The sequence below is a fragment of the Coenobita brevimanus genome, chromosome 50 (assembly GCF_032717465.1).
Source record: "Coenobita brevimanus isolate Jiangsu-jjx chromosome 50, ASM3271746v2, whole genome shotgun sequence".
NCBI lineage: Eukaryota > Metazoa > Arthropoda > Malacostraca > Decapoda > Coenobitidae > Coenobita > Coenobita brevimanus.
The window spans coordinates 29,663,851-29,678,773 of record NC_137003.1 but is presented as its reverse complement, the minus strand read 5'-3'; the positions used below and the strand labels follow the sequence as shown (position 1 = coordinate 29,678,773).

The following is a 14,923-nucleotide window of genomic DNA, read 5'->3' as shown; positions in this document are numbered from 1 at the left end:
AGTTCCCCACAGACCCAGACTTCGCACCCTTCACTTACAACCAGACGAAGCACATCATTAGTAACCTTAAGCACTGATTTGCCTGTGGCCCATACAACATAAACAACATACACCTTAAACATCATGGACCACCAGGCATACATGCACTCACCAACATATCAAACTACATTTACTCACACAACATAATACCTAATATCTGGAATCATGGTACTATCATCACTATCCTTAAACCCAACAAAGACCTCATGCTGCCTTCCTCACATCGCCCCACAACATTCCTCTGTACCCCCTCCAAAGTCTCTGAACGACAAGTATTATATTTAGTAACACCTCACATCCCCTTAGCCCCATCACAACATGGTTTTAGGCTGCAACTATCCACAAACACCCTTCTTACAGACCTTACACAAAGAGGTTTCGATGGCATCAGTTCAGCTAGGCCACCACACAGAACACTCCTAGTCACACTATACATTAGCAAAACTTTTGATGCCATCCCCTGCCATAACTTCAAAAACAAAATATTCCACACAAACATGCACAGTATCACAAAAAGATGGCTGGCAAACTACTTATCAGGCAGGTGTGCACATCGGAAACTTCACAAACGGCGTCCCTCAAGGATTGGTTTTGTCCCCTATGCACATTAACCTACCCATGCACGACATACCCACACCCTACACACCACAGATACACATAGCTTCCTATTCAGACGGCATAACACCTACATGTTTATACCAAAACGCAAACACAGCCACACACATCCTCCAACCATACCTGAACATGCTACAGGAATGGTTCACCACAAACAGATTTAATAATGCTCCAGCCAAATTTATAGTGACTCTTCTCACAAACTGTACAGCAGAACATAGTTACATTCCACACCTCACCATAAACAACACCCCCTTGCCGCACACACACACACACACACACACACACACACACACACACACACACAATCCTTGGTGTAATATGCATCACATCAGTGTCATTTGAACAACACATCACAAACATTAAAAATAAATTAACACCAAGACTCAACTCTCTATGGTCACTTACCCATGCAACATTTGGACGCAACAAACAAACCACCATCACAGTATACAGACACTATATACGTTCAGTGATGAACTATGCAAGCCCTGCTTTGGCTTGTAACCTCACTGAAACACACTACAACACCCTACAGACTATACAGGACAAGGCCTTAAAAATAATCACAGGCTGAACAGCCACTACATCTACAGACCACATACACCAAGAAACCAAAGTCCTCAAAGTCAAGGATCATCTAGACATGAGAGGCACACAAATTCTTGCTGCAGCCTCCACAAACCCACACAATCCACTACACTACATGGCAGCACATCCACACACACCAAGGAACATGAAGGCAACACCCAGCACACGATATCATACATAAATACTGTCATCTCTCCCCCCTCTCCCACCTCAAACCAGCTTCCAGAAGCATATCCATAATTGAATCACTCGCCACTCCATTCAGTCACTCAAAGACAACACACAGCTCCTTGCACGGCCTCCTGATATTGACCCTTCTGAATCCTCCCTCCCTCGTGAGGACAGGGTCCACCTGCCCAGCCTGTGATGTGGGCATCATCCAGCCCTCTTGAGTTATCAGAGGAGGCTGGATGAGTCAGTCACTGATGCCTGTCCAGGATGCAACACAGCACCCCATATTATTAAGCACATTATTGAAGACTGCATTGCACACCATGGCTTGCACCAACAACACAACATACACTCCTTGAGAGCTCTGTGGGAAAGCCCCATCTCAGCCGTGTCCTTCCTCATGGACTCGGGGCTGTTCAGCCAGACTGCACCTAGGGAACAACTATTACTGCTACAATGTCTGGGAATCATACTCCAGTACAGGTAAGGTTTATGTGATATTCTGCTGTTATTGTTGTGCTAGGTATGTAAGACAGTGTGATAGCACTCATAACCCTTAACCGCTGGCTGATGTGTATAGCCGTCACGATTCAGGATGTGGAGTGCCACTGGCTGGCGACATATACTGGACTCACCTTGCCACCACCTTTTGCACTCACGACCATTTTCTATGATACCCACAAGATAGGTAAAACCCCATGGTACCCTGCGGTTAGGCGGTTCAGTCTGTACACGCCAGTGGTAGCATAAGGAGTCATGTCTTCTTCCTCATCGTCATCCTTTTCCTTTGCACTGCGTGAAGGGCCGATCACCTCACTGACCCCCGCCCTTAGTGCCAGGGAAAGAGCTAAGTGATAGTGCAGTTGGACATGCCTTGGACGACACCATGTCCTCATGGATACACAACTAGAGCACGTCCTTGGAGGAGAGGAAGAGCTACCATGTGGAGAGCGACCTCTCTTGCCCTCCGACCCCTTCCAGCTCTCTGACCCCAGATAAGGCTCTGAAACTCCTTCAGGAAGAGGGAAGAGCCTATGAAAGTGATGAATTTAGTGAGGAGGAGGCAATTGATGACCCAGAACGTAGAGAAGATGACTGTGGAGTTGGCGGTCATCTGCGGAACAAATGCCAAAGAGCTGTCTTTCCCACACTCTCGTCGCCTGCTTACCAACGTCTCGTCCTACAATGCTCCCCAACACCTCAGCCTAGCACCTCAAGGGCTGATTCTCCACAACCGGGCCCTAACGGAAGTGGTATTGAAATGTTGGATATTATAAGTGATTTATTGTAAGTGCATGTTTATCATGTTTTATGATATGTTCTACAAGTGCAGTGCAAAATGCGTTACTGTTTATTGGATATTGGTGAAAAAATTATTGGAAATACCTTGAGTTAGCCTACCTCCTACCTGAAAGAAAACCACTTGTGAACAGGCCAGAAAGAAAATTACCGGGTTGACTGTAATAATTATTTTACCCGATACTCAGGAAAATTGTGCTGAATATGAGCATCAGTGTCTCCTACCTGTCACCTGAAAGAAAACCAATTTTGAGTGGGCCAGAAAGAAAAATAACTGGTTGACTACAAGAAAATACTCAGGGAAATTGTGCTGAATATGAACATCAGTGAATCCTACCTGTTACCTGAAAGAAAACCACTTGTAAGCTGGCCTGAAAGAAAATTACCTGGTTGACTAAAACTAAATTATTTCACTTGATACTCAGGGAAATTGTGCTGAATATGAGCATCAGTGTATTTGCAATGTGAATTACAAATAATGTAAGTTGTATATAACATTTATAAAATTTTCACAATCCCTCTGATTAGTACAAATCAGTCTGAATTGTAGTGCAGAATACTTCATAATCAACGATAAAGCGTGAAACAGCCACAGCATTTACTTTTCAAAGTGCAGTTACCAGTAATTGTGATGTCAATAGCAATTATAAGTGTCATAGTAAAGGGAAAGTTTTATAATTGACGGAAGAAGTGAGTACAGACAAACGAAGAGATATTTCCTTTCCCACACACCCACGGGGCATAGTGGCACCATGAAATGGGCGGAAAACCCTTTGGGGAGCCACATGGACAGGGTGATGACTCATCCTTACAACGGTGGGTAAGAAGTCGGAAAAGGAGTGGAATTTACCACATTCCATCCAAGGCCGCACGGGCAGTGTTACAATCACTACTCCAGTCAGTGCTGCCAACGCTAGCCACCAAAGTCAAGGCCACAGCCAGTGGCGTGCTGTTGGATCCGCCCTACCAAACGTGAAAAACCACTCGTCTTCAACTCATCCTTATTCATCGATGGGACCACCTAGGTCCCTAGGTGGTCCCATCGACAAGTAAGTGGAAAGAGGATGACTTGGTGAGTCTTATGAGCTATTTGCTTCTGTAGGTGTAATAGTTGGGCAGATATTAGAATTTGACGTAATGGTATTTTTGCCAATATCTCGGAAATCCCCTATAAGGAGAAATGGGCGACGGCCTGGAACCCCCGGTGGCTAGGGGTTAAAGGTAAAGTATGCTGTGTTTGTGCTTTAGTGCAGAGTTTTGTTGGTTTTAGAGAGACTAATAGAGACAGCGAACTTTGCAACTAGGTGCCTGTAGGAAAGATTGGTAGCGCAAAGATTAGGTTTGACAAAGTGATGAAGTGATTTTTTAAAATGAATCAGCATATGTATTGCTAGGTCCTGGCTGCAGGGGCATATAGCCCTGAAATCAACCAGTAATACTTAGGGAAGATGTCACAAAGACTGAAATATTTCAATGCTTTTTTCCTCTTAGATAGGCCTGAATGTGGATAGCTTAATCTCCGTGGACTATTTGGTTATCTGATTTCTTGGTCTTATGTACTGGTGATGTTTGAACATCTTTAGTTTGATCTGGAGACTAAAATATTCACATCCATACCAATGACTTAAGCCAGAGCTTGGGTTGGTTTTGCTTGACAGGTGACTGTTAGATATAAGCTTTATACTGTATATATGTTAGGCTATTATAGTGTTTTATCACCATATAGGCTCATAAACACCTAATTACCGGAGATCCAGAAAAATTTTGTTTAATAAAACTAATAATAAAAATTCAGGATTCAGAGCAAAATTTTGCTAAAGCTGGCAGCAGCGTTTCATCTCTAGATTGACAACTCGCCTTGACAGACTTCTCTTTTATGAAAATATTGATTTATAATGGAAATACATTTATCTGTGCTTTAAATCAATATTTATGTAAAATGGAAGTCTGTCAATGCATGTTGATGATCTGAAGGGTAAATATCTGCTAACTTTAGCACCTTTTACCTCTGAAACCTGATTTTTTATTAATTGCCATATTAGGCACAAATATTTGACCGGATTTCAGTGTGCATCAACCTACATGTTGATAAAAAATATATTTTCCATTTAAAAGTGCTGATTCTGTAAACGACTGCCAATCCCTTATTTCCTAGCACCACTTCATAACAGTAGGATATATTGTGGTGAGGTATTCCCGATGCCTCTCATGCTTCTTGGAACAGTGACGATTTTTTTTTTTTTCCTGGTGTGATTCTACTTGTTTTCTTGCACAGTGGAACAAAGCACCAATGGTGGTTATTTGCTGACTTGTCTATGACGAAACTAATCAGCAGAGCCACAATCACACAACTTAGGTGGGAATCAATCTTGTTTTGTCTCCGGTTTTGGCGGGTTTATGACGTCATGGCCATTCGATACTTGCACTGCCATCAACCTCTTTTTGTGCAACTTTGAAGCCTTATATACATACATACATACATACATTATATATATATATATATATATATATATATATATATATATATATATATATATATATATAATTTTTTACTTTGGTTTGTCAAATTAACTGTACCATAGGATAATTCAGCACATATATCACCCAAATAAACTGCTTACTTAAAATAATCGAAAGTCCGCCAGTCCATTATCCTCGAAACAGGAAAAGATTAAATACTTATTTAAACACATTTCTTCCCGTAATATAGATGAGAGTACCACAGGACGAGAAGCAGCAGAGGTTGTGAATGCTGTATTAGAAGCTACCCCACAACCTGATGCTTTCATTATCGTAATAATGGAGACCCATTCAGTGGTAGGTAATCTGGCTGTTATCGTCATAATGTTTGTTCATTTGAGCACCTCCAGGAAAATGAAGTCTTTTACAGAATTTTTTACTTAGTGGGAGTCATTTCAACAACAAGTAGCACTCCGCTTGTGAGTAGTTAATGATGGCTAAATATAATACGTAAATTTCCCAAATTATATTTTTGGTTGAATCCTTTGGACTGAATAATATGTCTAGTAGGCAACAAATTAAGAATATGTGGAATAAAACATAACTGGGGTCTTTAAAGTTGCTAATATTTACGTCCATATAATAATACCGACTAACAGCTTATTGATCTGGCTGAACTGGGCACGTCCTGGGGTTTGAGTGTGTTAGAGGTGGGTGGGGACACCCAGGACGCTAACGCGACGCAGGAACATCTCTACTGGGTGATTGGTCAGGCTCGCAGGGTAGGTCATACATTCAGACACTTTCTTATTTATTTATGTCTTATTTCCAACTGTCATTCTTTATATGATGACCCTTCTCTATGCCACAAAGTATTCGAATGTACCCTTTGTAGCCCCGTATTCCTCATGTCCCTCTTTAACCCCTTAACCGCGGGGCATCACTTTTGTGACGCTCGGCCACAATGGATCATACCGCGGGGCATCACTTTTGTGATTCTGTGTTATTTTGAATTATCCCGGGCTCTCAAGTGGTGGCTTGTATCATCTATCAGTACTGCCAATGTCCAACACTAGTCAGCACCCCAAATCTCATCTGCACTCCCATCCATTGTTGACATTTTAGCGATTTTACCCCCTTTGTGACTCCCCTCCCTACCTGCCCTCCATTACCCTGTCCTCTCACCTTCCACACCGCGCTGCGCTACGCAAATTTCCCCCGGATTTTTCCACAGATTTCAGCCATTGAATTAAGCCATATGCCCTATACTTATACAAAATAATATATACCAAAAAAAATCAGGTAAGTGATAGTGTTATACACCAGGAATTGGCTAATTATCACCTGACAACACCTCACGTGCATTCATTTGCTACATTACCACTGTAATTTCCCCTTTGAATTATGCCTTGTAATCGATGTCTGTAATAAAAATATATATCGGAAAGGAAGGGAGAAGCCTAAGTGACATTTACATTCACCTGGAACTACCTATTTCTTTATGTATTGCCGAGATTTTCTACCTATAAAAAATTAGCATGTAAGTTAGCAGCAGTCAGCCTCAGTGTCATTGTCAACCCTTCCCTTCTCAGATAAGCCGCAGCATTTAGTTCAGTTGGTAGAGAGTTGGCCTACAGTCCTAACGGACCTGGGTTCAAATCCCGCTGGAGGCAGGGAACAGTTTAAGGATTTGAATTAAGGAAAATCAGACTTTACTCATTTACCTGAAGACCTGCCGACATGTCGTAAAAATATCCCCGCTAATACCAATACACCAGTCCTGTATGAGACAGCCCTAGCACGTATTCAGTATGGACGGTGGGTGTTAGCGCTGAAGTGGTGACTTGTAGAGGTGTACGGTATGTAGGAGGACTACTGGGCCTTGAAAGCAGGCTGTGAAGCCTATGCCCAGAGTCGGTCACATAAAAAAAAAAAAAAAAATTTAGTTCCTTGTCCTCTGCTGTAGTGAAACCATGTCGCACTCGTGCCCTGCCATTCCTGCCGCTTCTGCGCCCATTGCAAAGGGCCCCATGACCTCTACCCCTAAGAAAAGTAGTGAGGGAAGTAGGAAAGGCCTTAGTGACTCTGCAGTGGCACGTGAACTTGCAGAATTGTCCATGGTGATGATGGACAGTGATTTTGACGATTCGGGTGAATCGTGTGATGAGCCGGGTGAGGTTATCGTGCCAGAAACTGCTACTATGAGTGCTTCAGTGTCGGAAGTTGTCTCTAGCTCCAAGGGAAAGGAGCCGTTAGTGCAGCAAGGCAAGGAATTTGGGAAGGGAGTGAAAAGGCGGCATGTTAGCCCCAGAACAATGCCCCTGCGTGACCCAGCCCGCCATGAGTCCCGAGTGCATTCACCTCCCCATTCCCCAAGCCCCACTTCACTCATTTCTTCCTCATCGTCGGCTGAGTTATCTCCGGAGTCTTCGTCATCGGAGTCACCACCAGCATCAACAGTGAAGGCAGGCCGTAGAGGAAGAGGTAAATCAAGGACTGTGAAAAGTAGTGTTGTTAGTAGGGTAAGGGCTGCTAGTGCTGTACGGCAACCCAGGGTCAGTGCGAGTGACATTGAACGAGATAAATCTGCCTCACAGCCAACCTCCACCACCACCACCACCACCACCCGCCCTACACCCCAAAGACAGGGAATCCTGGACGCCTTCGCATGGATGGAAGGGTCAGATTTTGTGCCTGAAAATTTAGTATTTGATGAGAGCTCCTCAGGAGTTCAGCCTGCCTTCACTAGTGACGAAAATGCTGAGTGTGTGGACTACCTTTTGGCCTTCCTAGATGATGAAGTCATGCAGCACATATGTGATGACACCAACAGGTATGAATCACAACGTGCTGCAAGTGGTACAGGTGCAGCCAACATGCAACAGTGGTCCAAGCTGGGAGTGCAGGAGCTGTATGTGTTCTTTGCCCTCATGCTTCTCATGCCACACTCCAAGAAGCATAAGTTGGGAGAATACTGGTCCATGGACCCCTTACTACCCTCACCCACCTTCAATAAGTACATGGCCAGAGATCACTCCCGGAACGTCATGGGAAACCTGCACTTTGCCGACAACGATGTACCTTCCCAAACCGACCCACTCTGGAAGATCCGGGAGATTCTGAGCAGAATGAAGGATAAGTTTATGTCATTCTTCCACCCCTTTCAGAAGGTTGTCATTGACGAATCCTTGGTTTTGTTCAGAGGACATCTTCGGTTTGTTCAGTACATTCCAAGCAAACGCCATCGCTTTGGAATTAAGTTCTTTGTACTGTGCGACTGTAAGACAGGGTACATCCTTGACTTCGTCATTTATTCAGCCAGCACTGTCGATCTGGATAAAACACACCCCCTTGACTTCTCAGGCTGTGTAGTGAAAGTGCTCCTAGAAAAGTATTTTGGTGGGAATCATGTGCTGTATACAGACAACTACTATACTGCACCGAAACTTGCCAAATACTTTTCTGAGCACGGCATTGGCTCCTGCGGCACTGTCAAAAGTAATCGTGCTCATTTCCCCAAATTCACAGAGGCAGGAACCTCGCAGCGAGGAGACGTGCACCTACGCAAGTCTGAGAAGATGCTGGCAAAACGGTGGCATGACAAGAGGGTCGTGCACATGCTCGGCACCATACATAAGGGGGAGATGATAGACAGTGGGAAGGTCGACCGTAGGACAGGCGAACCTATGATGAAACCTGATGCTGTGCTGTACTACAATATCAACATGCGGCTGGTAGACAAGTCTGACATGATGATTGGTGAGATCGACTGCCTCAGGAAGAATACTAGGTGGTACAGGAAAGTTTTTCTGCATCTCATAGATATGACGATGCTGAACGCCTTCATCCTGTACAAGATGAAGGTCAAGCCACCCAAGTCCTTCTCCCTGAGGTTGTTCGCCAGGACTTGTGTCCAGCAGCTGCTGGAAAGATATGGTAGGGTGACAGCAGCAACTCCAAGGCGCCATCCAGTAACACTTCCCGACCGACTTGAGCAGAGGGCGTATATGAATCGGCACAGACTTGAGCTTATGCCTGCCACCGGGAAAAGGAAGGCTGCGGTTCGCAGGTGTCAGGTGTGTGCACATAGCACCCGCCGCACACCTGAGCACAAACGCACCTCTTGGCAGTGCGTTGAGTGCCAGGTTCCCCTCTGTGTTACCTGCTTCTTCGATTACCACAGCCAGAAGCAGTTCTAACAGTGCAAGTGTGAAAGGAGAATAATTTGGAAATAATGTGTAAATAATGTGTAAATAGCAAGTGAAAGCAATGGATGTTCAGTACATATGATTGAACAGTGTATTATAGTTTATATCTTACTGAAAGTGACAGTGAATAACATAGTGTAAGTAAAATAGAAGGGTAAATATTGAAAATAGAATAGAAAATGTAAATAGTAATGTAAGTAATTAGTAATATAAGAACATGAGTACAAATAATTTATGTTATAACAGTGAAAGTGAATCCGTGGCTCTCTACGGATTTTACTGAATGAAATATTCAATGATTTCAGTGACAATAAACTAATACAACTGAAGGAAACTTATGGAGAAAGACTCCAGATATATATAAGTGTGATATAGTAATAGAAATATAAAGTGTGAGGGGTTTTATGAATAATAAATGACAGAGTACCAAGAGCGAACTAGCGCAAGTGCGACGATCAGACGCGCTCGTAATTTCCATTGCTTTCACAATGTCTTTTTTTTGGAGTATGGATTCCAAACTACTTGAAAATCATAGAGTAGTGTTTATAGTGTTTATATCTGGCTGTGGTAATCATATTACGGGTTGTCGGGAAGTGTAAAGTGGAGACTTCGTTACCCAACTTCAGAGGTCTCCACAAGTCATATGGTAACCGACGTAGGCTCAACAAACATTCCAGGAGCAAGCTGAAGGTATGTGCCATAAGCATATTTAATTTTAATATTCTAGGACTAATAACTGATTTTTGGCAAATATTTTTTGAGAGTCTGTCGGAGCCCGAATAACCCCGCGGGGCACGCAAAACATTGGTAAACATGCCCGCGGTGTAGGGGTTAAGACCTTGTGACTTTAAAAGTAATTCATGACCGCTGAAGCATTTGCCGGACGGCCCCTGGAAGGAGTTAAAATATGGGGAAATACTAGGAAACACCCAATCTACATTTACCAAATTTTAAATTCGTCCCCTCTTAAATAATGAAGTAAGCCAGCCTCTTTATAATTATGGCGGAAATTACCAGGACCAAGAAACTGTCTCAGATAATCTAACTACTTCTAACAGTGCCAAGTTCAGAGGTGATGAAGAAAACACAGATACATCAGAACATACTAGTAGCCTGCTGTGCCTGGGCATAGTCTGCAAGATCCCAATTTCATCTTTGGATATGGAGCCCTTTGGCACAAGCTTCACTGCAGGTGTGCGGTCATAATACAATCTGAGGCACACAGGGAACAGTTACAACGATCCAAGGATAAATTCTTTCTTCCTTGTGGACCATCTCAAATTGCGGCCAGTTTCAAATCATTGTTCACTTATCATTGCAATGCACTTGGCATCATGGGGTAAGGCTCCCTTTCTTCTTTCAGCTTTCCTTACTCGTGGCTCGGCTAAAGGATTGTCAATGACACAGCAAGAGACGGCATGCTCAAAATTGCTCTGGCTGGTTTTGGAGTGGTGCCTTGCAAATGCAGTGTGATGTTCTTTTTGCTCTCAATTTTGCCATTTATATTTCTCAAACACAGAAGTTTATAACTGAAGTTTTTAATTAATTCAGTCTCTCAGGTTACCAAATGAAATGATATCAGATTATTCTGATAATTTTATCATGATAACATTTCCAGCTGCGGCAGGTATCAAGGTCAGTGATGGTCATGGTGGTGAGTGACGACTCAGACTTCCTCACTGCCTTCGCAAAGTGGTCGATGAAAGGCCGACTCGTAGTGTGGTCAACAAGACTTCTAGTCCTCACTCGCCTACAGTTCCTTCAACTCCAGGATCTCCGCCATGCTCTTGCCATGACTAACTCCATGCTACTCCAGTTGAATGATACACGAAACGCAATGTTAGAAAAAACTTTGAGAGTAATTTCTGTCTGGTAATACAGCTCATGACATTATATCATGACCATGATGACACTGACCTAAAACTGTGCAAATATTTGTCCCATTTATCAACAGACTGTCTGTAAGCCCTTTCCTGGGTTTCCCTTCCACCAATTTTGCTCACTTGCCTTTATAAAAGACTATCCACAGTAATTCCACATACCAATAATAAACAATTCACCACAACTAAAATACCTTACCTTTCACTGATGTTACCAGGTGCAATGTCTACGTGGAACTGCCATATTTACCTTACGAAGCCAAACCACAGCTGGTTGGGGGCTGGTCTGCCTCACATGGTCTCACACTCACTTCTCACACATCACTCTTCCCTGATAAGTTTCACACGTATGAAATATTTTTAGTTTGTATATCATTGCTAGTGATTTCTGAATAGGTGAATCAGTACTAAAATTACATCTTCAAACAGTTGGCATATTCTTTTCTGCATTTCACTGACATGATGTTCTCAAGGGAACATCATGTCAGTGAAGGGCAAGTTTTTTTTTAGTGAAAAGAGCCAGTGAAGGTTTTATATTATTTCAGTTCAAAAGTCTCTCCTGGTATTATTGTAATCACAGTCATGAGACAGCATGAATGAAAAAAAAAAAAAAAAACATCTGGGAAGATTATACACGAAAAAAAAAAAAAAAAGCCATATTATGACTGTTAGGGGATGTTAATTGCTATTGTGAGGATTCTAAGTTTTTCGTCTCCTGTAGGACCCGCATGTATTAAATACTGGCCAGGTCTTACCATGTCCTATTCATAGCCTATTCATAGCCTATTCATAGCCAGTTTTATGGCGATATCACGCAAGTCTGAATGGGATGTATTAATAAGGTTTCATATAAACCATTCTAACGGAGGGGTTTGCTGTATGTCAGTATAATCGTCTGCTGTTTGTCAGAAAGAAAAAAAAAAGACGGAAGCAGGTCTGAGTGCCATATATTTAGCAGAGCCATATTTGTTCGACATTACATTTTCATACATAAGAGATATCAGTAAGGTCTTCATAACTGATTTTCCATATACAAGTGTGACAAGTAAGAGATATTGGTAGTGTTTATAATTATGTATCTCCTAGTTTTGTGGTAGGTGGGGGAGCTCACCATCCACTCACTCGATGTAGTGCTGCTTTTGGGTGTCTGTCCTTTCCTCTCTTCCATCCTTCTTTCCTTCCATCCTCTTCTGTCTTTCTTTCCTTCATTCTTTCCTTCTCCCTCTGCCTACGGGTGACTTTACACTCCCTCTTCTGTGTTTATTCCCTTCATTCTTTCCTTCTGCCTGTGGGTGACTGTACATTGAGTGACAATCCAAATGGTTTTCTATACACCAGGAAACCATTTACTAAGCTATGTGGTAACCATATAACCAAATTTTGGCACCTGGTGGTTTAGTGGGTAATTATTGCACTCCAGTCAGATTGAGCCGTTGAAGGTTTATATCCAAGGGGTGGTTGGGGTTGATTGCTCATGTAATGCCACTCAGGGATGAGTGAGGCTGGTCACTCTCATCTTAAATGTCGAGACCAACTGCCTAGCCCCGGGCTCCTACGCTCCTCGTGGGGCAACGTAGGATTGGATGATGGATGGGTGGATCTCCAAGTTATCTTTCTGGGATAAGTTTTACGTATAATACAGGTACTCTTAAATCTGTAGATGCTTGTCAGTGACTTTCCGTTGATAAATGTCAGAGATGCGAAACATTGGTAAGGTTTTCATGCCAATAATATTTTTCCTGTAAGTTTTACTTTGGTACAGATGTTATAAATTTTTTATTTCCCTAGGTTATACTGCCCTTAAATTTCACATAAAACATATTAGGGTTAAGTTTTACGAGTATATTAGCAAAGTATACTGGTGGATGATTTTTATCAAAAGTTCTACACAAATGAGAAAATGGTTAAATGTTCATGTCTTTCTTAATGTCTTTCTTTCCTGGTAAGTACGATGTCGCTGTTCTTAACAGTATTGCTGGAAGGCCGACCCTGCGTGTGGCTCGAGTGTTGTTCCCATCAACTAAGACAACAGTGGTGGGTGACCCAGAGGCGCCTGGGGGCAAGAAGGTCATCGTAATGGATCCCATGATCACGCTCTTTGAAACCATCGCTGAGGCTATGGGATTCTTGTTAGTTTGTGTATATTTCCTTCTTGGTATTGGCAGTTTTTACGAGTATCATCAGATTTCCTGATGCTGTGATATTCCAGAGAGGTGGGTTCACTTTCAGACTAAATGCAATAGGTCAGTGTGTGTATCATCATTCTGTAATCATCCAATGATTGAAAAATTATTTCTAAAGGCACAGCCGAGCAGTGACGACCCTTGCAGCAGGGAAGACAAGGATGTATCTATTACACACTGAAACCGGAATGGGCACAGGCTGCCCTGCAACCTTCCACTCCGGTATGGAGACAGCATTACCTTTGCCCATTCCTCACTTCAAGTTATCACAAAAAATCCCCTACACCTTGAGCTACATGGAACCATCAAACCTCCAGATCAGCAGTTCAGTTGACAGTTGAGACCGGTCTCAGAGGCAGGTATATCATTGCCAGTCCATCCATAAAGACATCGGGCCAATACCGCATCATAATCTTGCTCACTGGGCTGCTGAACATTCAGGCTCCAAGGACTCTTTCACAAATTATGCTTCAGCTTTGAATACACTCCCATCCTGACCCTTACCGGTGACTGCTAGCCTTTCTGCAGTCTTCCTCCGCCGGAAGTCGGTTGTCGACACAGTCTTCCATTTCTTCATATAGATTTGGTTACCTGTAGCTGAAGGAATCCACGAAGGGAAACTAGACCCCCTCGGGAGTAGCCATCTGATTGTGAACCTGACACTCACCATACACCCATACACACATCACCTTTTCTTTCCCTGGACCCGCCAATACCAACAGACCTAGCTTAACTTCCTCACCACATTTCATACCAACATTACACCAGTTCCTTTAATGCAAATAAAATTTATTTGTCTTCACTTTGTTGCTTGATCTTTTAATGGCCTGGGAATCAACCTTCATTTGAATCCCTCACTTATTTCCTTTATTGATTTATAAGTAATGGCTCTGTGCTCTTGTAAATATTGCGCAAATATATCAGCACATGTATCTCTAGTGGGTGTGGACTCTGCAAAGCCACCCCAGATTTCCTTCTTACATACAAACTGCAAATAAAATTGAAAAATTGGAGGTTGAATCACGTGCCCGAAATACCATCACACTAGTCCTGAACTGGCATTTTAAGGGGGAGGCGATAGCTGAATCAGTAGAGAGGCGGTCTGCAGTCTTAATGGACGCAGAACCGAATCCCGGCTGGGGCAGGGAACAGTTTAAGAATTTGAATTTCGTAAAAGCTGTCTTTACTGATCTACCAGCAGATCATCGACATGTAAAAATATTCCTGCTAACACCAGTACACCAGTCCGGTATGAGACAGCCCTAGCATGTATTCAGTATGGTCGGTGGGTGTTAGCGCCGAAGTGGTGACATGTGGAGATGTTTAGGAGAACCACTGGGCCTTGGGATAGGCCCTGAAGCCTGTGCCCAGAGTCTGACACACACACCAAAAATAAATAAATAAATAAATAAAATAAAACAGTAGAGGGTGGAAGTGAATGGCCAAGAGGTAACATTTCTGGGTGTGCATCGGACTT

At 42.9% G+C, this 14,923-nt stretch overlaps 1 protein-coding gene across 1 annotated transcript in view; it reads left to right on the top strand.

The window, feature by feature from the left end:
• The first annotated feature begins 2,486 nt into the window (after positions 1-2,486).
• Positions 2,487-14,923, top strand: part of LOC145399721 (glutamate receptor ionotropic, delta-2-like) — a 47,432-nt gene continuing 34,995 nt past the window's right edge. The window contains exons 1-3 of the mRNA XM_080272268.1: positions 2,487-2,669; positions 5,835-5,957; positions 11,002-11,222. Coding sequence (XP_080128394.1) covers positions 2,487-2,669; positions 5,835-5,957; positions 11,002-11,222 — 527 coding nt within the window. The remainder of the gene's footprint in view (positions 2,670-5,834; positions 5,958-11,001; positions 11,223-14,923) is intronic.